Genomic DNA, 23,471 nt, shown 5'->3' on the forward strand with positions numbered 1-23,471 from the left:
GGGCTTCCACAGTTCCTCATTTCATCACAGTCGCTGAGCGAATGGGGAAACTAAGGCCAAGAGGGGCAGGGACTCACCCAAGGTCACGCAGCCAGCCCGGGCGTGGGCGACCGGTTCCCCGAGCCCCGCCCGGCGCCCAGAGCCGCTAAGGCGGGGTGGCGGCGCCCGGAGCCTGCGCCCCTGGGCGCGGGGGTGGCGTGGGTGGCGTGGGTGGGGAGCCGGCCCTGACCAGGAGCCAGGCTGCGGCGAGGACCCGGCAGGGTGGGGCTGCCTTTTGCAGAGCGTCCGGCAGGGGTCGGCTCGCTGCTAGCCCGGCCCCTCCTCCGAGCAGCTGCCTCAGCCCGAGGTAATCTCGGCCCCGCGCTTAGGGCGCGCGGGGCCGGGGGCGGAGGGACAGCTGCGGCCCCGCGGAGGAGGGGCGCCGGGGGGACGGACCCGGGCTGCGGGCGGCGGCGCTGCCGGGCCGGACTCCCGGGAATGCCCTCTGGGGGCGCCGCGTGGGGTGGGGCCGCCCGGCCCTGCAACTCGAGCTGTTGCCCCTGGTTAAAAATACCGCCTGTCCTGTCCTCTCCCTCCCCATCCCCCGCGGTGCCCTTCTGTCCGGGCCCCAGCCCTCCCCACCCAGACTGGGGCTGGCCCCTCCCCGGGGACAACTCTGCCTTTTACTAATTTGTCCTCTCGCGCAGTTGGCCCGGCGTCTGCGGAGGGAGGGGCGGGGAGACGCCGTGAGTTAGAGAGATAGTCTGAGAAGGTGCCCGAGAGATAAGGAAGGGCAGAGAGGAAGCGGGGTTGGAGCCCGAGGAGGAGGAAGAGAAGGGGCAGAAGGAGGGAGGGAGGGAGGGAGAAGGGCGGAGGGGCCGCGGGAGGAGGGCGGGGAGGAGCGCTCTTCCTGGTTGGGCCCTGTCCTCAGCTGCCACCGGGGAAGCCAGCCGCAGGGACCGCAGCGACCCCCCGAACACTCCTCCCCCAGGTAAGGAGGTGGGTGCCCGGGCCGCTGTTTCCGGAGCCTGGCCACTGCTCCCGGGCTGAGGGGCTACCTCTACCCCGGGCTCTCTCAGTGCCTGGGACTGGGGCGGGGGCTGGGGAAGCCGCACAGCTCCGGCGCCCGCCCCAGCCTGCGTTGCTCACTGCCCGCAGGGGCCGGGCTGCGCTGGGCTGGAGGAGGGCCGGAGGGGAAGGACTGAGGCGCAGCAACCCTGATCATTCAACCTGTCTCAGGAGCTTGGGGAGGGGGACCCCGACTGCCTGGAGTACTCAGCCCCCAAGCCAGGGAAAGGGGCCAGTGTACAGGAGCTCGGCTAGTTTGGGGAGGGGGGTTACAGGCAGGCAAACAGTCAAAGAGGCCTTCCCTAGGGTCTCCCACCGTCTTGGTTCCTTGTGTTATTATTTCGGGCTCCGCCCTTCCCCACCCTGACTGGCCGACCACAGGACTGCAGACCCAGGACAATGGGCATCTGGGAAAAGAGAGGTGGTTAGCACTGGGTGGGGGTAGGGAGATGGTGGCTAGCATACCTGGGGGGATGGGAAGCCCCCTCTCCAGGGTTCTGGGAGCAAAGGGAGGTGGCAGCCCTGATTCAGTGAGAGGAACAGTGAGGGGGGGAAACCCCAGGTGTGGGGAGGAAGGCTGGCAGCGGGCTGGAGGGCAGTGTTAGCAGACAGGAGCCCCAGCTCTAGTCCTGGGAAGGCCTGGGTTCTGAGCAGGCCCATCTGTCCCACAGGATGGCTGAGGAGGTCATCATTCCGGTGTACTGCACCGGGGTGTCTGCACAAGTGCAAAAGCAGCGGGCCAAGGAGCTGGGCCTGGGCCGCCATGAAAACGCCATCAAGTACCTGGGCCAGGATTATGATCAGCTGCGGGCTCACTGCCTGCAGAGTGGGGCCCTCTTCCGTGATGAGGCTTTCCCCCCAGTGCCCCAGAGCCTGGGCTTCAAGGACCTGGGCCCTAACTCCTCCAAAACCTATGGCATCAAGTGGAAGCGTCCCACGGTGAGAGGGGCCACCCTGGGTGGGATTCAGTTTACACCCTTCCGGGGCGAGGAGTGGGAATAGGACTCCAGGTCCCTAGAGTGGGGTCTGGGATACCTGGGTTCCAGTTTCTAGGAGGGGCTGGCCCAGAGACAGGACTCTGGGTCTCTTGCAGGAGCTGTTCTCAAACCCCCAGTTCATCGTGGATGGAGCCACCCGCACAGACATCTGCCAGGGAGCACTGGGTAGGCCCTGGGGCGTTTTGAGTATTTTTCTGAAGTGGTTCCCTGTACCCGTTCCTCCTGCTCTGCCTCAGCCCCTCCCTTCTGCAAGCCCAAGCAGGCTCTGGCTATCAGGGCTGGGGCTGGTTTGCCCAGATTCCTGGGTCTTTTCTGTAAGTTGAGGGGCACTCTGCCCAGGGAACCCCAGCGTCTCCCCAGCATGGCGCTCGTGTGCACCATTGGGCGCAGGTTGGTAGAGCAGGCCTGACGTGGCTCTTTCCCATCCCAGGGGACTGTTGGCTCCTGGCGGCCATCGCCTCCCTTACCCTCAATGACACCCTGCTGCACCGAGTAGTTCCACATGGCCAAAGCTTCCAGGATGGCTATGTCGGCATCTTCCATTTCCAGGTGAGGAGCCCCACATGCACCTTGGGCAAGGGGGGTGAGGGAGAGAGGGGTAGCAGGCACTGGAGGTGGTGGGGACACTGAAGTTAGGGTGGCTCAGGGCCACACCTTGCAGGGCCAGTCCTCCCTCTCGAAAGTATTGTATTTGACCTCTTGATTCCATCTCTGATCTGTCATGTGTGAAAATCTGTCATGTGTGAAACGGTTGGGCAGGTATTTCGGCTGGCAGTTTTCCTGGATGCTTGTGCACATCGGGGGAAAAAAGTGCTTAGAAGAGTAGAAAGATCTCTGTGTTATATCCTGTGGGACAACTCCTTTTCCTCCTCAGGGTCTCAGTTTCCCTATCTGAGAAACAGAGAGTGTTCTGCCGGGGAAAATCGACCAGCACATGTGGCCATCTACACCCTTGGCATCAGTCCACCCACCCACCCACTCCCGACTCCGCCTGCACTTTGGCAATCGCCAGCCTCTTAGAGAGCCTTGCAGAAAAGAGAGACTCGGGATTAAGCCTATTTAAACCAGCGTTTCCTGATGTTGTTTGAGCACAGGGCCCATTTTTCGAATCACACTAATGAATTCTCAGTAGGCTGGTTTTGGGAGAGACACACCCCCAGGAAGCCTGGATGAGAATCTCTGGCCCCAGTGTCCTCTCCTTCCACCTAGCCAGGGAGCCCCTTGCCCTACCTCGTCCTCACCAGCCTCGGCGCCTACGGCTTGACTTGCAGGACCCACCGTGCGGTGACAACTACTTTGGCCAAGTGTGGCACCTGCCAGCGTTGGCCCACCGGGGCGTGGCCTCACCGCCCTTTCCCCATCCTCTCCCCTCACTCCTCCAATCTGCTCCTCCCCGGCCTCTGATTGGCCCGTTCACTCCCTCACAGACAGTGCGGTGGGCGTACCGACTCCCTTCGCCCCCTTGTTCCCCGCGCGCGCACACACACAGCCCCGAATGACAGTGCCGTAGGACTGAGTCACTTTTGGCCTGGGTGGGCCGACTCCTACCTCTCTGGGAAACTTGCCCCTCAAGGCATCTATGAAGCAAACCCTGCGGTTTGCTGTCCACCTTGTGGTTGAAGGATCAGGATGACACATTTTCATTCCACACCTAATTTACATAGGTATCCGCAACCCCCCCTACACACACGCGCGTGCGCGCGCGCGCGCACACACACACACACACACACACCCCACCCCACCCCCATGGCCTAGAATGGGGAGGAGGAAAGGCAGGGGTCATGGCCTTAAAAGGGTCCGGGAGAGCCAAGGCCCAAGGGCTTTGCAACCTCTCCATACCTAAAAAGGCACCTTGGTCTGTTTCAAAAAATATCAACAATGCTGCCCTAAAAACTGCCTTCCTAATCTTCTTTAGTTTTCCCATGAGGAAGGCATTGCTGTTCCCTTTTGTGGACAGGGAAAGTGAGGCTCAGAGAGGATAACTTGCTCAGATCCCGTGTCTAGGATTATATGACCTAGAATCAGGTATCTAGTAAGTGGGAGAGCTGCTGAGGCTTGAGCTCAGGCCCGGGGGATCTCAAAGCAGGTACTCACTGTGCTCCTCTTCCCCCAGCTGTGGCAGTTTGGGGACTGGGTGGACGTGGTGGTGGATGACCTGCTGCCCACCAAGGACGGGAAGCTGGTGTTCGTGCACTCTGCCCAAGGTAACGAGTTCTGGAGTGCCCTGCTGGAGAAGGCCTATGCCAAGTGAGTAGGGGCCCAGCGAGAGCTCCAGGCCACCCCCAGAGTGTGGGGTCCCGCTTGGTACAGAGCGCTGACCGGGGCCTCCCACAGGGTGAATGGCAGCTACGAGGCCCTTTCAGGAGGCAGCACCTCCGAGGGCTTTGAGGACTTCACAGGTGGGGTCACCGAATGGTACGAGCTGCGGAAGGCGCCCAGCGACCTCTACAGCATCATCCTCAAGGCGCTGGAGCGAGGTTCCCTGCTGGGCTGCTCCATTGATGTGAGTGTGCTCCATCCTGTGACCTGAGTCTCCTAGTGGTTCCCTCTCCCTACCCAGCCCAGCCTCAGACTCGCTGCAGGCTTGGCTCCAGACCCCATCCTTCACCTCACACCATCCCCGGATCCTCACCCAGCCTCACCCATCACTTCAGTCCCATCTTCCACCTCCATGCCTGGCATCACCCTGGTCCCCAAAACCTCAGACCTCAGCTTGTTTTCCTGACTTCAGCTCCTTGTTCCTGTCGTCTAAGGCCTTGCCTGTCTGCTCTCCAGTTTGCAGCCTCAGACCTCAGCTCCTTTCTAGTTCCGGCTCCCGTGAGCCCCCGCTTCTTCCCGTACTCCATTCACTCCCTCAGTTGCTTTTCTGTTGCCACGGTTCATCCTCAGACCTCCTTCATCCTTGATCTCAGCCTCCACCCCCACCATCACTGCCTCCTCCACTCTAACCCCGCCCCCATGCTCTTCCCCAGTCCCACCCGACTCTAGTCTGTTCTCGGCCCTCTTCTCCTCCTCACTGTGTCCCTCCACACGAGGTCCTCTGAGGACCTCGTGGCTCTGTGGTGAGGCCAGGGGCTATGCATGCCTGCATGTATGTGTTCATGCATGTTTGCATAGGGTCTGGCCAGCTCTGGCCAAAAGCAGTGTCAGTGGGGTGCCCAGGCCCTGCCACCAGTGGTAACATTGGTGGAGTAGCAGGAAGCACCCCTTCCAGGGGCTGAGATGGGGTCAGGGTTCCTGCCTGTCACTTTCCATAGCTGTTGTGTGTGCAAGGGAACGCCAAGACTCGGGGCTCATCTCCTGACCAGGGATGGGAACACTGGCCATAGTATGTGTGTCTTTCTGCAGATCTCCAGCATTCTGGATATGGAGGCTGTCACCTTCAAGAAGCTAGTGAAGGGCCACGCCTACTCTGTGACTGGGGCCAAGCAGGTACTTCCCCACGTGGAGGTCTTCCCTTCAGGGCCGTTCCTGCTTCCTAGTCTCTCTGGCCCGTGGCCAGGGCTGTGGGAGAGGCCGACTCTTCCTTTGACCTCCTGCAGCACCTTTTCTATCTCCTGGGGACTCTCATCCAGAGATGTTTATCTTGTGCCACCCTGACTTACTCTAATTTGTGCACATAGCTGCCTTCCTCAGCAGGTTATTCCCCATCAGGCTTCTCAGCTGTTCTTCCGATGGTGGGTGCTGGGTGCTGAGCTGGGCTCGGCGAGGGTGAGGTGGAGGGAAGGGGTGCTAAAAGTGTGTTCCAGAAGCAGGCACTGATGGGAGCTCTGGGGAACAGGTGAATTACCGGGGCCAGATGGTGAACCTGATCCGGATGCGGAACCCCTGGGGCGAGGTGGAGTGGACAGGAGCCTGGAGTGACGGGTGAGGGGCCGCGACACTGGCCAGGGAGGCTGGGGGAGGCTGTTCAGTGCCACTGGCATTTCTGCTGGGGGCTCTGCCAACCCAGGGTGGGCTCGGGATTGGACAGAGGGGCCCATCTGCATGTGACTGGGTCTGAGGGCTGCCCTGACAGAGCTCAGGCTGTGTGGGCCTCTGTGCCCAGCCTGTGAGCATCCTCGGGGCATCTGACCCGGCCCCTGTAAGACAACCCCTGGGACTGGGATCTCTGGACTTGGCCTGGAGGAGGCCTCCTGACCCGGGCCAGGGGAGGACAGGCCTCGGGGACAGAGGCTAGGCAGGTCAGTGGCCGGCAGCCCCTGGCAGTGCCCTTTCCCCACAGCTCCCCGGAGTGGAGCAGCGTAGACCCTTATGTTCGGGAGCAGCTCCGGGTCAAGATGGAGGACGGGGAGTTCTGGTGAGCAGCCCCCTCTTCAGTCTGGCCGTTCTTGGGGACAGGCACCCCAGCTCCCAATCCCCCCAAACCCAGCCGTGCCACGTCCCTCGGTGCCCTGGCTGGGGGCCCTGGCTCACCTCTCACCTCGACACCCCCCAGGATGTCCTTCCGAGACTTCTTGCGTGAGTTCACCCGCCTGGAGATATGCAACCTGACGCCCGACACACTCAAGAGCCAGAGGTTCCGCAACTGGAACACCACCCTGTACGAGGGCACCTGGCGGCGGGGGAGCACCGCGGGGGGCTGCCGCAACTACCCAGGTGACCTGGCCTTGAGGGCGCAGGGGGGCGGGGTCTGGGCCGTGCTGCCCCGGACATGTCTTCTCTCTGAGCCTCAGTTTCCTCGCTTGTAAGGTAGGGGTAGTTGTGCTGACCTCGCGAGTTTGCTTTGAGGATGAAATATTGAATGTCCTTGTAAATTCCAAAGAGCCACATTTGATTCCCTTGCTGGGGTCTGAGCCAGAGTGCTGACAAGGGGAGAAGGCTTCGTTGCTGTCCAGCCACCTTCCTGTCACTCCTCATTCCGAGACCTTCCTCCTGGCCCACTGTCTCCCTCCTTGATTCTCTGTCACCTTTCCCTGGGCGTCTAGATCCGTGGGGTATCCTTCCTCTCCCATCTCGCCTTCTCTTCTTGCCAGGCTAGAGTCCTCATCCTTACCAGGTTGGAGTCACCATTTTAATCCTCCCCCTGCAAACGCTCGAGCTTCCCGGCCCCTGGGTCCCTCTGCTCCTCTTCCCTGGTACAACCATAACCCTAGTTGAACGCTCTCCACCGGCTCCAGAACCGCTGATTGTGCCTGGAGAGAAGTTACACACCTGGGGCAGCATTTTCCCTGTAAATTCACAGACACAAACCTCAGTCATGCACTTTGCATGACCCCAGCAGCTCCTATGAGTACGTTCCCACTCTCTCCTCAGACCTGCCTCCACTGTCACTCTCATCTGACTTCATGGGACACCCGTCCCGTTCCCACCCCCAAATCCCCCAGCCTGTCTGGACCTGTGCCCGCCTTTGCTGCCTTGCCGCCTGGGACAGTGGCAGAACTGTCCCTGCTCGTGGGGACCCCCCACCTCTGCCCCAGACTCCCTTCCCCCTCACTCCGAACGCCTCCCGCTCCTTCATCTGTCACCTCTCACTCTGTGTCGTGATGAGAGAACTGCCTGCCTCAGAACAGTCGCCGTCTCTCCGGCGACCCACTCTCAGACCCACTCCCCGGCCCATTTCTCTGCTCCCCGGCAAAGTGAAATTTCTCAGGAGTGCAGCCCTCGGCATTTCCTTGCTCGCTTCCAGTTTGGTGTTTAACCCCCTCCAGTCCAGCTTCCACCCCACCCCGGTGCTGCAGCGTCTCACTGGCCAGCTTCGGCTGTGCCGCGTCCACCACTGCAGCTCTGCTCTCATGACCTGCCCCCTTTGCAGTTCTCAGGCTGGCTCACAGCCCTCTGTTTTCAAGCATTCTTCTCCCTCACAGGGATCTAATTTCAGTTTTTCCCCAAACAGATGACCACTGTTCCCTGTACCAATTATTGAGAAGTCCATCCTTGCCCTGCAACACCAGCCCCGTCATACAGTCCCCACTGTATGTGTGGGTCTGTTTCTGAGTTGCTTTTCTGTCCCTTGGCCTATCCCACTGCCAAGAGTGCATTGGTTTAGTAGCTATAGATTTATAAGTCCTGAAATTGGACAGGATGAATTCCTTCTTCAGGAGTCTCTTAGCTCTTCGTGCTCTTTGCTTTTTTTGGTTTTTTCTATGTGAATTTTAGGATCAGTTAACCAAGTCCTACAAAAAGCCCTTTTGAGATTTTACTTTGGAATTGGATTGACTCTGCAGACCCATTTGGGGAGAATTGATATCTTTACAATTTTGAGTCTTCTTATCCAAGAATGTGGTATATCTCTTTATTTATTTAGGCCTTCTTTAATGTCTTTCATCATAAAGGGCTTATACATCTGTTGAGATTTATTCCTAGATACATTATCATCTTGTTGCTGTTGTAAATGGTATCTCCTTTAAAATTACCTCTCCCAAGTAGTTGCTGATACTGTAGCATGCAGCTGACCTTTTAAGTTTATTCTGTATCCAGCAAACTTGTTAAACTGTAATTAACTTTACTCATTTTTCTGTAGATTCTTTTTGCTTTTCTAACTGACAGTATAGAACCTGAGAAGAGTGATGAATTTGTTTCTTTTCCAATTCTTATTATTTTTGTTGCATTTTCTTGTTTAGTGTGCTGGCCAGGCCTGCAGCATGCTGACTAGCACTGGCTATGTCCTGGTATTACCCCTCTCTCAAAGGAAAAGTTTTTACTAGTAAATGTTGACTGTAGATTTCATCACTAAAAACTTTTCTACTCTGGGTTTTTGTTTTTGCTTATAAATTTATTTATTTATTTTTGGCTGTTTTGGGTCTTCGTTGCTGTGCACAGGCTTTCTCTAGTTGCAGTGAGCGGGGTCTACTCTTCGTTGTGGTTCGCAGGCTTCTCATTGCGGTGGCTTCTCTTGTTGTGGAGCACTGGTTGTAGGTGCGCAGGCTTCAGTAGTTGTGGTGCACAGGCTTAGCTGCTCCACGGCATGTGGGATCTTCCTGGGCCAGGGCTCAAACCCGTGTCCCCTGCATTGGCAGGCAGATTCTTAACCACTGCACCACCAGGGAAGCCCCTTGTTTTCTTTTCTTTTTTTTTTTTTTTTTGCGGTACGCGGGCCTCTCTCACTGTTGTGGCCTCTCCCGTTGCGGAGCACAGGCTCCAGACGCACAGGCTCAGCGGCCATGGCTCACAGGCCCAGCTGCTCCGTGGCATGTGGGATCTTCCCGGACTGGGGCACGAACCCGTGTCCCCTGCATTGGCAGGCGGTCTCTCAACCACTGCACCACCAGGGAAGCCCTTGTTTTCATTTTTGTATGCACCTTTTATCAGATTAATGAAGCTTAATGTTATTAAATACTTTATTATTAGATTAGCTTTTTTCTTCTATCTGTTAAAAAGGTAAGTTACACTGATCACTTTTCTAATATTAAATTAACCTTACATTCCTGAGATAGAAACAACAGAGTCATGACATAACTTTTTTTATACAATAATTTTACATCCATGTTCATGACTGAGATTTGCCTGTAGTTTTCCTTTCTCATGCTTACCTTGTCTGGTTTTGGTATTGGTGCTGTATTTGGCTGGTAAAGTGAACTGGGAAATGTTTTCTCTTTTTCTGTTTTCTAGAAGAGTTTGCATAAGGTGGGTATGATTTTTTGCTTGAATGTTTGGTGGAACTGGTCTATAAAGCTGTCAGGCCCGCTCTTTTATTTGTGTGAACATTAACTTTTGTTATTGAGTATCTTTAATGGTGATTGAATTATTCAGGTCTTCTATTTCCTCTTGAGACTATTTTGATGAGTTTCATTTTCTAGAAGTTTATCCTTTGCATATTGTTTTCACAATTATTAGCGTGAAGTCATGCTTAATATACCATACCTCTTCTGTAATGATATCATCTCTTTTATTGATAATGTTGCTTGTTGGCATTGTCTCTTTTGTTTTTATTAATCCTGTGAGGGGTTTGTCAATATTAGTCTTTAAATAGAAATGATTTTTTTACTTTATTGATCCTTTTTAGTATTTTTTTCTATATTATTAATCTTTGCTTTCTTGCTTGTTATCTTATTCCTCTGCTTTCTTTGGATTTATTTTTAGACTTTATTTTATGACGTCTTTTTTTTCTTTACAGTTTTATTGTGATGTAATTGACATTCAGCCCTGTATAAGATGCACAGCATAATGAATTGTCTCACATACATCATAAAATGATGACCACAGTAAGTTTAGTGAACATCTATCATCTCATATAGATACAACATTAAAGAAATAGAAAAAGTGTATTTTTTCCTTGTGATGAGCACTCTTAGGCTCTTAGGATTTACTCTCTGCACAGCTTTCATATATAATGTATAGCAGTGTGAATTCTATTTATCATGTTGTACATTGCAGCCCTAGCACTTATTCACTTTAAAACTGGAAATGTATACCTTTTGACCACCTTCATCCAATTCCCTCTGCCCCCACCCCTTGCCTCTGATCACCACAAATGTGATCTCTTTTCCTATGAGTTTGTTTGTTTTTGAAGGATAATTGAACTACAATGCTATGTGAGTTCCTGGTCCACAACATAGTGATTCGATATTTCTGTACATTTCAAAACGATCACTACAATAAATCTAGTTGTCATCTGTCACCATACAAAGATATTACAAAACTACTGACTATATTCCCCACACTGTACATTTCATATCTGTGACTCATTTGTTTTGTAATTGAAAGTTTGTACCTCTTAATCTCTCTTACCTATCTGTCTTCTCTCTCTCTCCCCCTCCTCTCTGGCAACCATCTGTTTGTATCTCTGACTCTGTTACTGTTTAGCTGTGTTTTTTCATTTGTTTTGTTTTTTGTAGATTCCACATATAAACAAAATCATCCAGTGTTTGTCTTTTTGAATTAATGTTTTCATTTTCTTTGGAAAAATACTCAGGAGTGGAATGGCTGGATGTCATGGTAGTTCTTTTTTTTTTTTTTTTTTCGGTACGCGGGCCTCTCACTGTTTTGGCCTCTCCCGTTGTGGAGCACAGGCTCCGCACGCACAGGCTCAGCAGCCATGGCTCACGGGCCCAGCCGCTCCGCGGCATGTGGGATCTTCCCAGACTGGGGCACGAACCCGTGTCCCCTGCATCGATAGGCAGACTCTCAACCACTGCGCCACCAGGGAAGCCCTCTTGTGATGTTTTTATCTGGCTTTGGTATCAAGGTAATGCTGGCCCCGTAGAATGAGTTAGTTTATCAAAAGAAATAGTAATGTAAATGAGAAATCACATAGAATAGTAATCAAAGCACTGTGTACCTATATTAAAAAAGAAAGAACTGAAAACAATTGCCTAATTTTCCACCTTAAGAAACTAGTAAATGGGCAAACTAAACCCAAAGCAAGCAGAAGAAAGCCAAATAAATGAAACAGAGAAACAATAGAGAAAAATCAATGAAACCAACATTTGGTTCTTTGAAAAGCTCAGCAAGAAGTGCAAACCTTTAGCCAAACTGAACAAGAAAAAAGACAGAAGACTCAAATTACTAAAATCAGGAATTAAAGAGAGAACATCACTATCAACCCAACAGAAATAAATGATTTATAAGAAAATACTGTAAACCATTGTATGACAACAAATTAGATAACCTAGATGAAACTGACAAATTCCTAGAAAGAAACAAACTACGAAAATTGACTCAAGAAAAATAAAAAATCTGGATAGACCTGTAACACTTAAGAGATTGAATCAATAATCAAACCTCCCAGTTATTATTTTATTGTTGATTTTTAACTTAATTTCCTTGCAGTCAGAAAATATGATCTATATGAGATCATAGGTTTGAAATAAACAGAAGCTGGTGCTGTGGCCCAGCATGTGGTGAGTTTTTATTTTACAGATAAGGAAAGTGAGACACAGTGATTAAGTAATTTGCCAAACTCACTAATAAGTGGCAAAGCTGGGATTTGAACCCTGTCAGTGGGAACCTGGAGTCTGTTCTCTTGACCAGTATACTGTTCTCTGAATATTAGGGGGAATCTTCTATAATTGTTCATTATATCAAACTTATTGATTACTTTGTCTGCTTAATCTATCCATTATTGGAAGAGGGATAATAAAATCTCACACCATCTTACTAGCTTTGCCAATTTCTCCCTTTATTTCTGTCAGTTCTTTTTCTTTGCATATGTTGAGCCAGGTACATCAAGTTTAAAATTGTTATAAGTTCCTAGTGAATTAAACTTTTTTTTTTTACTATCTAGTGACCACCTTCATCTTTAATAATTCTTTGTACTTTCAAGTCTGTTTCAGTTTGTGTTACTACGCTGTTGCAGTTTTCTGTTAGTTACTGCTAGTACTTTTGTGGTATGTCTTGTTATACCGTTTCTATAGCTCAGTGTTTTAGTTATCTCTCATAAGTAGCATATAACTGGTTTTTTTAATAGTTGAATTTGGAAAACATTGTCCTTTGATTGGAAAGTTTAATCCATTTACATTCATAGTGATTACTGATATATTTGTATTTATTTCAGCAGACTTACTATGCATTTTTGATTTGTCCCTCCTGCTCTGCCTTCTTTTGGATTGAATTTTTTCTTTTCCCTCTGCTAGTTTTTCCCTCTGAGTTTGGAAGACAGAAGGGCTTGCTTAATAAGTTCCAAAGTTAGTCGATCAGTATCTTTACCCTCCACCTGAATAATGTAAAGACTTGAGAGTATTTAAGTTGGATCACACCCTCCCTTTGTTCAATCTGCTATCTTTAGCTAGTATTTTAATTCTTAACAGTTTTCTGCCTGTCCTAAATTAAGCACCATCATCATCCCCATTATTTGGTATAGCCCGTATTTGATTGATTACCCACATAATATCAGTATTTTTGCTCACTATTCTCATGAATGGTGAGACCTTTCATCGGAGATCATTTTCTGTCTGTCTGCAATATATCCTTTTGAATTTCTTTTACTGAGGGTCTTTTGGCGATAAACTTTCTCAGTACTTGTATAAAATGCCTTTATAGTGTGCTCATTCTTGACAATTCTCTGGATATAGAACTCTGAATTGACATTACTTTCACTTACCTGAATATGCTATTACTCTTCACTCTGCTTCCACTGTCACTGTGTGAGTCGGGAGTCTGATTGTCTACCATGCCTTCTGAAATGGTTTGTCTTTTCTCACTTTTAAGATTCTTTTTCTTTGATATTCTACAATTTGACCATGATGTGTTGAGGTGGGGATTTCTTTTTATTATGCTTTGGATTGGTCGAGCTCCCTGAGTATGAAGATTGATGTCTTTCAACAATTCTAGAAAATTGTTAGCCATGATCTTTTAGAATATCACCTTCCTACTCTCTTTATTTTCTCCTTTTGGAGTGCCAATCAAATGTAAGCTGGACCTCCTCAGTCAATCCTCCAGATCTCTTAACATCTCTTAAATGTTCCATCTCTGAATCTCCTTGGATTGCATTCTGGGTAGTTTCTTTAGATCCATTCTCAATGCACTAATTTTCTTTTTTGCTGTTGGTTAATCGTTCCAACAAATACTTAATTTCACTTGAAAAATTTATTTCTGGAAGTGTTAATGGCTCTTTTTCTAATCTGTTCATTCTTGCTCATATATTTAAGCATCTCATTTATTTCTTTAAGTATAGTAAACCTAGTCTTTCATATTCTGTGTCTGATAATTTCAGTATCTGAAGTCTTGGTGAGTTGTTGTTCATCGCTGCTCATTCTCAGCCATCATGAGGTTCATCCATTGTGGCTGCTGGTTCTCAGCCTTCTGAGGTTTTTGGCTTTTTTGACCTAGAAGTTTATCTTCAGGAGTTGTTTGAGTTATTGGATGAAGTTAAGTTCCTCTAGTGTTTCTGCCAGTCACCTGGGATACTCCCAACCCAGGACTCTTAAAAATAAGTTTTCTCCTTAAGGTTTTTTTTTTGACCTCATGGGCAGCCTGAATTAAATCTGCAAGCTCATGAGAAGGCTGGCTTGTGGTTATAAATCCTCAGAGAATGTTTCACTTCCTCCCAGTGGTTTTATTTTTCTTTCACACTTACGCTGCTGGCATTCCTCATGGAGCTTCCAGTTTTATGGCTGTGATCTCCTACTGGACCTCATCTCCTGCCCCTGAGCCCAGGCAGGACTCAAGACCTCTAGGAGTCTGCAGAAATCCTTTGACATTATTTACCTTTCATGGCTCCCAGTTTCCATGTTTTAAAACAGCTTTATTGAAATATAATGCACATACCACATAATTCACCCATTTATAGTGTAAAGTCCAGTGTGGCCTTTACTATATTCACAGAGCTGTGCACCCATTATCACATCAATTTTAGAACCTTTTCATTACCCCCAAAAGAAAACCTGTACCCCCTGGCTGTTACTCCCAAGCCCCTCCTCCCCCTCATTTCCAGGCTACCACTAATCTACTTTCTGTCTCTCTGAATTTGCTTGTTCCCAACAATAATTTAATATAAATGGAATCATACAGCACGTTGTCCTTTGTGACTGGCTTCTTTCACTTAGCATAATGTCTTCAAGGTTCATCCATGTTATGTAGCATGTGTCAGTACTCCATTCCTTTTAATTGCTGAATAATATTCCATTGTTTGGTTATATCACATTTTGTTTAAATTGGGTTGTTTCTACCATTTGGCAATTATAAATAATGCTACTTGGAACAGTCACATGTTTTTTGTGTGGGTGTATGTTGTCATTAATCTTGGATATACAGACACACCCCACCCCCAGAGGAGTGGAATCGCAGGGTCATATGGTAATTCTGTGTTTTACCATTTGATGAACTGCCAGACTATTATGCAAAGTAGTTGCATCATTTTACATTCCCACCAGCTATGCCTGAGGTTCTGATTTCTCCACATCCTCGTTTATTTTTTTTAATTTTTTATAAATTTATTTATTTTTGGCTGCATTGGGTCTTCATTGCTGTGCACAGGCTTTCTCTAGCTGTGGAGAGCGGGGGCTACTCTGTTGCAGTGCACGGGCTTCTCATTGCAGTGGCTTCTCTTGTTGTGGAGCACAGGCTCTAGGCGTGTGGGCTTCAGTAGTTGTGGCACACAGGCTCAGTAGTTGTGGCTCATGGGCTCTAGAGCACAGGCTCAGTAGTTGTGGTGCACGGGCTTAGTTGCTCCGTGGCATGTGGGATCTTCCCAGACCAGGGCTCAAACCCATGTCCCCTGCATAGGCAGGCGGATTCTTAACCACTGCACCACCAGGGAAGTCCCCACATCCTTGCTTATTATCTATCTTTTTGATTAATGTTAATTTTGTATGTGGGGAGGGGGAAATGCTGGACTTATTGGTGCCTTTAAGAAGAAGTTTTGGGGGCTTCCCTGGTGGCGCAGTGGTTGAGAGTCCGCCTCCCGATGCAGGGGACACAGGTTCGTGCCCTGGTCTGGCAAGATCCCACATGCCGTGGAGCGGCTGGGCCCGTGAGCCATGGCCGCTGAGCCTGCACGTCCAGAGCCTGTGCTCTGCAAGGGGAGAGGCCATAACAGTGAGAGGCCCGCGTACCGCAAAAAAAAAAAAAGAAGTTTTGCAGCACTTGGTTGTTTTAGTCAGGAGGATTGTTCAGGTAGCTGAATCACTAAATTGCCAGAAATGCAAGTCCCCCTCAGCCCTTGCAGCTCAGTGGCCTCCTCTCAGAGCCTGCTTTCTTTCGCCCTCTTCTAAGTCACTGTCCACACAGCAGCCACCTTCTTTTTTTTTTTTTAATATTTATTTATTTGGTTGTGCCACGTCTTAGTTGCAGCAGGCAGGCTCCTTAGTTGTGGCTCCAGGGCTCCTTAGTTGCAGTTTGACGGCTCCTTAGTTGCAGCAGGCGGGTTCCTTAGTTACAGCAGGAGGGCTCCTTAGTTGTGGCACATGAACTGTTAGTTGCGGCATGCGTGTGGGATCTCGTTCCCTGACCAGGACTCGCACCCGGCCCCCCTGTACTGGGAGCACAGAGACTTAATCCACTGCGCCACCAGGGAAGTTCCTGCAGCCACCTTCTAAAATCCTGATCCAATCATGCCCCTCCCAGTGCAAACCTGTCAGGGAGTCCTTTTGCTCTTTGATTCAATCCATACTTCTTATCACCAACCCTGCTTCCCCCAACGTCTGCCAACCTCCCTGGATCCCCTGTGCTCACTGGAGCCCCAGGTGTGGGTCTTTTCTTCTCCCTCTGCCTAGGCTTCCCAGGGCTTCCCCTTCAGGTCTCAGCTCAAATGTCACCTCGAAGATTCCTTCCCTGCCCGACTTCAGCTTGCTTTCTTTGTAATTGTTCCATTAACTAACCTGACTTGTTCATGCTTTGCCTCTGGTTCATTCTGGAATGGGAGCTCATGAGGGCAGGGACCCTGTGTGTCCCTGTGGCACATCTGTCACTTGGCACACAGTGGCCACAGTAATATTTGTTGAATGAATGAATGAATGAAAACATGGGGGAGGGGAGGCTTGAGGGGACTGCTCTGCTTCTCCTCTGCTCCCGCCTCCCTACCTCCTGCAGCCACCTTCTGGGTGAACCCCCAGTTCAAGATCCGGCTGGAGGAGACGGATGACCCAGACGACGACGACTACAGAGGTCGGGAGTCAGGCTGCAGCTTCCTGCTCGCCCTCATGCAGAAGCACCGCCGTCGGGAGCGCCGATTTGGCCGCGACATGGAGACCATAGGCTTTGCTGTCTACGAGGTGAGAGAGCGGGCGGATCGCCCAGCACCCGGCAGAGAAAGCGGCCTCCCGGCGAGCTCCGCCAGGGGGCGCCAGGGGCGCCAGAGGACAAGGCGGCGCCCACCCATCCTGAGCCACCGGGGCCAGTCACACCCCTGAGGCACGCAGCCCTAGACAGAGCCTTCGGGAAGCACCTGCTGAGGCCCTCCGCCAGGACTGGGGCAGCCAGGGGCCTAAAATTCAGCCCGTGGGGCAGATGGAGGATGAGGAAGATGTTTAGCTAGGAGAGGGGAGGATTCTGGGATTCTCCCCTGTCCTTAGAGGCTGCATGGCTGCTTTTGGGCAGAGGGATCTGCCTTAGCTGACACCTGGGAGGAAGACTTTGACTCAGTTTCAGAAAGAAGTAGGCAAGTGGTCTTCCCTGAAGGAGTAGTGAGTTCCCTGTCTTGGAAGTATGTATGCCGAGGCTGGCCATGGAGGGCCCTGCTTCACGCACTGTATTCAAGACAGAAACTTCTGGATCTCCCTGGTGGGGGTAAAGGACAGTTGCAGCCTCAGCCCAGGCCCACAGCCCCTTGCAGCAGATTGGGGTGGACCTCCAATGTCCCTGGGCTGGAGGACTCTGCAGTTGGCCGCCCTGGGGGGCAGTCCTGGAGGCTCTGGTTCAGAGCTGAGGTGCAGGGCATTCCAGAGACAAAGAGGGCCCCGCCTGGGACTCCCTCCTGGGGTCGCTGGGGTCCCTCTCTGGCATGAATACAGGTCTGGGTCAACACTGGCCCCTGTCCAGGACCCTGTCTCCTGGTCTCCTCATCCCATCATTTTCATCTTAAGAACTCAGGGCCACTGCCCAGCACACACCACAGCGTCTGCCCCTGGGCCAAGCAAGCATCTCTAACTTCCCTCGTCTCTCTGGCAGGTCCCTCCGGAGGTAGGTGTGGCATCTGACTCGCCTGGATTTACACACCCTTGAACACACATGGCCCGATGGTGCCCAGAGGGAGCAGGACGGCGGCAAGCCCACACGTAGAGAGCTAAGAAGTCTCCTCGTTTTGGGGCTAACACAGTGCCCCCACCCCCCTGCCCGCTGTTCAGTGGGCAGAGCAAGCACTGTCCTCCTGGGGGTCAGAGCAGGTAATAAGTAAGGGAGCTGGCTTTGAACCCTGGCCCTCAGAGCCCCACCTGACACACACCCGTGAGGCTCTTCCTGTCTTACTGTTTACGCTGAGGCCATCTGGGGTGCTGGTTCGGAGCAGGTTGGTAGTGGGCTGAGTGTTCTGTACCCTTGAGCAAGTCGCTTAGGCTCTAAGCCTTGGCGTCAGTGTCTGTAAAATGAGTTGTCACGAGCGTTAAGTGAGGTGACATGTGTAAAAGGCCCTGCAGTGTCTGACATAGGGGAAGCTCCGGGTAAGGATAATGAAAAAGTTATTTCATGGTGTCACAGTATCTACATTCACCTCATGGTGTCTCCTCCCCCTCCACCTGGTGCAGTAGGCAGGGCTGTTACCCCCATTTTACGGATGAGGCAACAAGTACTATGACTTGTCAGGGTCGGGTAGCCTCTGGGTGACTGAGCCGTGACACAGCTCTCCAGCTGCTTGGCCGGAACCTGGAGCCTGGGGTCTGGATCTGGGTCTGGGTCTGGATCTGGGTCTGGGGGCAGCTCCTAAGGGTGGGCTGAGTGGGCAGCTGCGGCCCCCGCTCCCTCCTTCCCTCTCGCCAGCTGATGGGCCAGCCGGCCGTGCACCTGAAGCGGGACTTCTTCCTGGCCAACGCGTCTCGGGCCCGCTCCGAGCAGTTCATCAACCTGCGGGAGGTCAGCACCCGCTTCCGCCTGCCACCCGGGGAGTATGTGGTGGTGCCGTCCACCTTCGAGCCCAACAAGGAGGGCGACTTTGTGCTGCGTTTCTTCTCAGAGAAGAGCGCTGGGACCCAGTGAGTAGAAGCCCCCCTCCCCGCTCTCTGCACCCCCCCACGCCCCTCCTGCCCCCCCGCCACTGCTGACTGGCCCCCTGTCTCCCCACCCTCTGCAGAGAGCTGGACGACCAGATCCAGGCCAATCTCCCTGACGAGGTACGTGCCCTGCCCCCACCAGCCACCCTCCTCCTCTCCCTCACCCTGGGTGTCCTGTGCCCTGGGCTCCGGCTGGCAGCTCAGAGCCCCTCCTGGCAGGAGCCGTAAGAGTAATACTAAACCCTCATTTGCCCCGCACTTTACAGTTTGCAAAGGACTTTGTGGTAATGATGGCACAGGGTCCCTGGGTTCTTGCTCTCTGCTGGGTCTGTGCTGAGCTCTTTACCTGGGTCGCCCCGTTTCCTCCATAACAGCTGTGTCACGGTGCTGTCACTACCCCCTCAGAGGGAAACTCAGGTTCAGAGAGGTTAAGGAACTTGCCCAAGGTCGTGCAGCAGGGAATCAAAGCCTCACTGTTCATCATTGAGCTGAACTTCACCCTCCACATTTAGGCCACAGAGGCCTGGGCAGGGATAGAGTAGGGGCCAGGTTCCCATTTTACAGATGAGAAGAGCGAGGCTCAGAGGTGAAGTGACACATAGCTGATAAGTGGTCCCAGCCCTGCCTCCAGCAGCTGCCCATGCAGGGGCCAGGCTGGGGTACCCCTGACCTGCTGTCCCCCGCTTCTCCATCCAGCAAGTGCTCTCAGAAGAGGAGATTGATGAGAACTTCAAATCCCTCTTCAGACAACTGGCAGGGGAGGTAGGCTGGGCGTGGTGGACGGGTGCTCGAGGGCACCGAGGGGCAGCCTTTCCCCAGAGTGGGTGCCATCCTCCCTCTTCCCCCAGGACATGGAGATCAGCGTCAAGGAGCTGCAGACCATCCTCAACAGGATCATCAGCAAACGTGAGCATCCCTGAGTGGCCGCCCTCCACCCCATGTCCTGCTTCCCAACCCCCCTACCCCCCCGCCTCCGTTCCTCCAAACTCCAGAATCTAGCCTTCGGCTCCCACCCTGGGCTGAACCCAACCCCTTGGTCTTCGTGGGTGGGGCACCCTCCACCACCTTTCTGAGGCCTGCTCACCCCCTTTTTCCTCCCAAACTCCTCGTGCCGTCTTGCTGTTCTCCGTGCCTCAGCGCTGTGCCTGGTGTAATTAGAAGCTTAGCCGGCTGACAGCACCTTAGGGCCAGTGTGTGGGCGCCCCTTCCTCCCAGAAGGCAGGTGGCCGGCTTCACTCCCCAATGTGCAAAACTGAAGGCAACTGCCCTGCAACCTTCCCTTTGCCCCCGCCTCTGACCTCTCACCTCCGACCTCTGTCCATGCTGTTCCCTCAGCCCAGAACCCCTCTCTTGCTCTTCTCAGCCTTCGAGGCCTGCAGCAAACCCCACCCCTGCCGTGACCACCTATGCTGCACGTTTCTACTGTGTTTCTTTCACTTCTATTTAGCACTGTTCCTTTTCACTCGGGTCTAATGGTGGTGTTGCCGTGCCTGTTGGGACACCGGCTTGACTGCTAAAATGCCTTAAACTCTTCTTTCTGATGATGGAAACAATCCTACACACCTACTGGCCTAGATTTTACACACCAGGGGACGGGAATGGTGCCTCCCGGACCCTTGTCCCACCAGTGTGCCCAGCACGGGGCAGGCCCAGGGAGCCGGCTGGGTTGAGGTGTCGGGGCTGGTTTTTCTTGCAGACAAAGACCTGCGGACCAAGGGCTTCAGCCTGGAGTCCTGCCGCAGCATGGTGAATCTCATGGACGTATCCTCCCTTTGCTTTTGCCCCCTGAGCCGGGCTTTGGGTTGGGATGGAGGCATGGGGAGAGCCCTGGGTGACCCATCCCAGGAGCAGCACAGAGAAAGGGACAAGTGTGGACAGACCAGTTCCTTCCTGGCATCTTCCCATTGATCGGGGTGGGGCGGGGCCCGAGGCACAGGCCCGTGTCCACTGAGAGGCGGGCAGGGCCTCGTCTGCAGGTGACCCTGAGGCTGGTGCTCTGTTTGAGCCCCTCCCAGCCACCCTGATTCAGGCCTGGCCCCAGGCAGCCATCTGCGGGCTCCTGCCGCTTCTCCCCTCCCCCTCCTCGTCTTGCTGTCCCCGGTGCTCACTCACCCAGTACCTGGTTTAAGCTGTGGAGTTTTCTTCTTAACGGCCGCCCAGCGTGATGGCAACGGGAAGCTGGGCCTGGTGGAGTTCAACATCCTGTGGAACCGCATCCGGAATTACCTGGTAGGTGGTCCCTGCTGGCAGCACCCTCCCCTCCTCTGCAGCCTCAGTCACAGCAGGCGGCCGGGCTCCGGCTCCCAGACCAGCTGTGTGGACTAGGCCCTTGCCCTGGGTCTGCCTCTCCGAGCCCACATATCCCAGTGGCTGACCCCCTTCGGGCCTCTCCCCTCCACCCTCGTCAGCCCTCCACCCTGGGCAGACGGGAAGGGCTGGATGCTCGCCAAGCCCTCACCCTCTGCCCCCCACCCCCACCCCCCCAGTCCATTTTCCGGAAGTTTGACCTGGACAAGTCGGGCAGCATGAGTGCCTACGAGATGCGGATGGCCATCGAGTCTGCAGGTGAGGCCTGAGGGCTGGTGGCACTCGTGGAGCCCCAGGGAGATGGCCCTGGCTCGCTTCTCTTGACAGCTACAGCTACCCAGGGCGGTGGCCCGCCCACTAGCCCTTGTCCCTGGGTGGGGGGGTGATGGCAATGGTGGTGAAGTAGTAACAGCCATCTACTGCCTTTTTCTCCTGGTGACTGAGCCAAGCGCTTAATCAGCATTTCCTTTTGTTCTGACTGCAGCCTGATGAGGATAGGGTCTTTAATTATTATCCCATTGAGCAGAGAAAAGTGCAGCTCAGAAAGGGGTAGTGACTGGCCTGAGGCCACACAGCCAGGGAGGAGTGGAGCTGGCCTCCAGAGCTTCCAGAGGGAGCAGTGCAGGGCTCATCCTCAGTCCCACGTCAGAACAAATGAAACTGGACCCTGGGCCCTGATGGCCAGCACCTGCTTCCCTGGCACAGTCTGGGTCCTCAAGCTCCCTCTGGACCAGCACTTGCCCAGCTCCCGGCCCTGCCCAGGAGGTCTTCATGCCCCCCAGCCCTGGGGCTCACCCTGCCCAGCCTCAGTCCCCCTCTCCGCCCCCTCTGGCCCGGCTGCACCTCCCTGGCCCTCACCTGCTCTCCTGCGCCAGGCTTCAAGCTCAACAAGAAGCTCTACGAGCTCATCATCACCCGCTACTCGGAGCCCGACCTGGCTGTGGACTTTGATAACTTCGTGTGCTGCTTAGTGCGGCTGGAGACCATGTTCCGTGAGTGTCCCCGTCGGCTCCCCCCTCCAGCTCGGTCCCCAGCTCGTCCCCAACGAGGGTCTCGGGGAGGTGGGGTCCAGGCAGGCTGAGTGCCAGGCGACAGGGAGTTGGGTGGGAACTCTGGAGGGGGCTCTCGAGCAGCAGGAAGGGCTGTTCCCCTGCTGTGAGGGTGAGAGAGCTTGCGGCTTTGGGGAGGTGGGGGTGAGGCAGGAGGTGGGGCCCGGTCCTGGCCCTGCCTGAAGGTCCCACTGAGTTCTCAGCCCCATGTCATCATTTCTTGAACACACAGGGTTTTTCAAGACTCTGGACACGGATCTGGATGGAGTCGTGACCTTTGACTTGTTTAAGGTAGGGCTGTCCTCCGGTCGGGTTGGGGAAGGTGCTCAGGGGCAGTGTTTTCTTACCCTCCTGGGCTGGAGGCTGCGGCCTCAGCGCCAGCCCTAAGGCCGGCCACCTGGGTCCTGCAAGGACACGCTTGGGTGTCTGGGTCCTGGGAAGGATGGGCCAGACCCCTGGAGGCCTGTACAGGAGCCAGCAGCCTGGGCTCCCAGGGGTCAAGGAGGTAAGAGGGTGCCCCGCCCCCCTCCCCCGGGAGGGTCCCTCTCCCACCTACCCTCAAGGGGGTGAGGCGATGGCGACTCCCGAGCCATGGAGCTGGGAGGCCGGACTTGGGGTTTCTGCCTTGGCTGACCCCTCTCTCCGCCCTCTGCCCGGCAGTGGTTACAGCTGACCATGTTCGCATGAGGGGCTCTTGCATGAGCCCCTTGCTGTGCTTCTCTGCCCTCCTCGTCTGCCGGGCCGTGCCTTCCCGCCACGCCACACCAGGCCACACCAGCTGCAAGTGCCTTCCTTGGAGCAGGAGGCGGCCTCGTCCTCCTCGTCCTCACCTCCCGGCCGCCCCGGTTCATTTGTTCTGGGCAGAGCTGTGTGGCCCTCCCTGCCTCCACTGGCCACGGGCTCAGATGGACTCCCCCATCCCCTCTGGTTGCCAAACCGGGAAGGCAGCTTTTGCTAGTTCCTGCCTCAGGATGAGGCCCCAGGGGGAGCAGACAGCCCCAGGCCTCTGGACATCCTGATGTGTCCCCTCCCCTCCCTCCACAGGCCACCCATTCCACCCCCAAGCCCACCATGCCCCACCTGCAGCCTTTAAACTATAACCACTAGCTCTGCACACCTGCCACGTAGCCGTGCGGAGCACCCTCCCAGCTGGGGCGTCCTCCGCAGGGCTGGGAATGAATGCCTGTTCCTTCCTGTGCCGGAGCCAGTGCCCCCCTCTGCCCCACATTCCCCCCAGCCCTGTCCCCACTTGCCGACCAGGAGCGGCCTGGCCTGCGGGGTGGTCAGGCCTTCCCTCCCTCCCTCCCTCCCTCCCTCCCTCCTTTTTTATATTGGTGATTTCAAAGGGGCCTCTGTGGGGACTGATGTACCACCTATGGGGGTGCCAGAGGCACCTGGGCATGGGGTGGGGCAGTCTCATGTTTCCATGCAGAGAAACCCCAAATAATAAAGGAAACGGCCCCACCTTTGACTCTGGAGTGTGTTTCTGCCTAAACCTGCTGCCCAGGAGGGCACAGCAAGCCTTGTCCTGCAGGGACTGCTCAGGGCCT

At 53.7% G+C, this 23,471-nt stretch overlaps 1 protein-coding gene across 1 annotated transcript; it reads left to right on the forward strand.

The window, feature by feature from the left end:
* Positions 1-393: 393 nt before the first annotated feature.
* Positions 394-23,386, forward strand: CAPN1 (calpain 1). The gene is made up of 22 exons (XM_081241029.1): positions 394-970; positions 1,719-1,986; positions 2,141-2,210; positions 2,476-2,594; positions 4,159-4,292; positions 4,380-4,548; positions 5,394-5,477; positions 5,827-5,912; positions 6,271-6,345; positions 6,484-6,644; positions 16,455-16,636; positions 17,532-17,543; positions 18,336-18,547; positions 18,646-18,685; positions 19,262-19,327; positions 19,414-19,471; positions 20,262-20,326; positions 20,726-20,794; positions 21,052-21,130; positions 21,748-21,864; positions 22,154-22,212; positions 22,582-23,386. Exons 2-22 carry the CDS (start codon positions 1,720-1,722, stop codon positions 22,606-22,608), a joined length of 2,151 nt encoding a protein of 716 aa, XP_081097155.1. The 5' UTR covers positions 394-970; position 1,719; the 3' UTR covers positions 22,609-23,386.
* The last annotated feature ends 85 nt before the right edge of the window (positions 23,387-23,471 follow it).

This window comes from Mesoplodon bidens (assembly GCF_964165515.1).
Source record: "Mesoplodon bidens genome assembly, chromosome: 7".
Lineage (NCBI taxonomy): Eukaryota > Metazoa > Chordata > Mammalia > Artiodactyla > Ziphiidae > Mesoplodon > Mesoplodon bidens.

What these genes read in the sequence shown, in the direction of transcription:
- CAPN1 (XM_081241029.1), top strand. Translation starts at nt 1,720, where the DNA reads ATGGCTGAGGAGGTCATCATTCCGGTGTACTGCACCGGGGTGTCTGCA. An exon ending in AGGCCAATCTCCCTGACGAG is followed by an intron (nt 18,686 to 19,261) that starts GTACGTGCCCTG and finishes TTCTCCATCCAG; the next exon opens with CAAGTGCTCTCAGAAGAGGA. An exon ending in GCATGGTGAATCTCATGGAC is followed by an intron (nt 20,327 to 20,725) that starts GTATCCTCCCTT and finishes ACGGCCGCCCAG; the next exon opens with CGTGATGGCAACGGGAAGCT.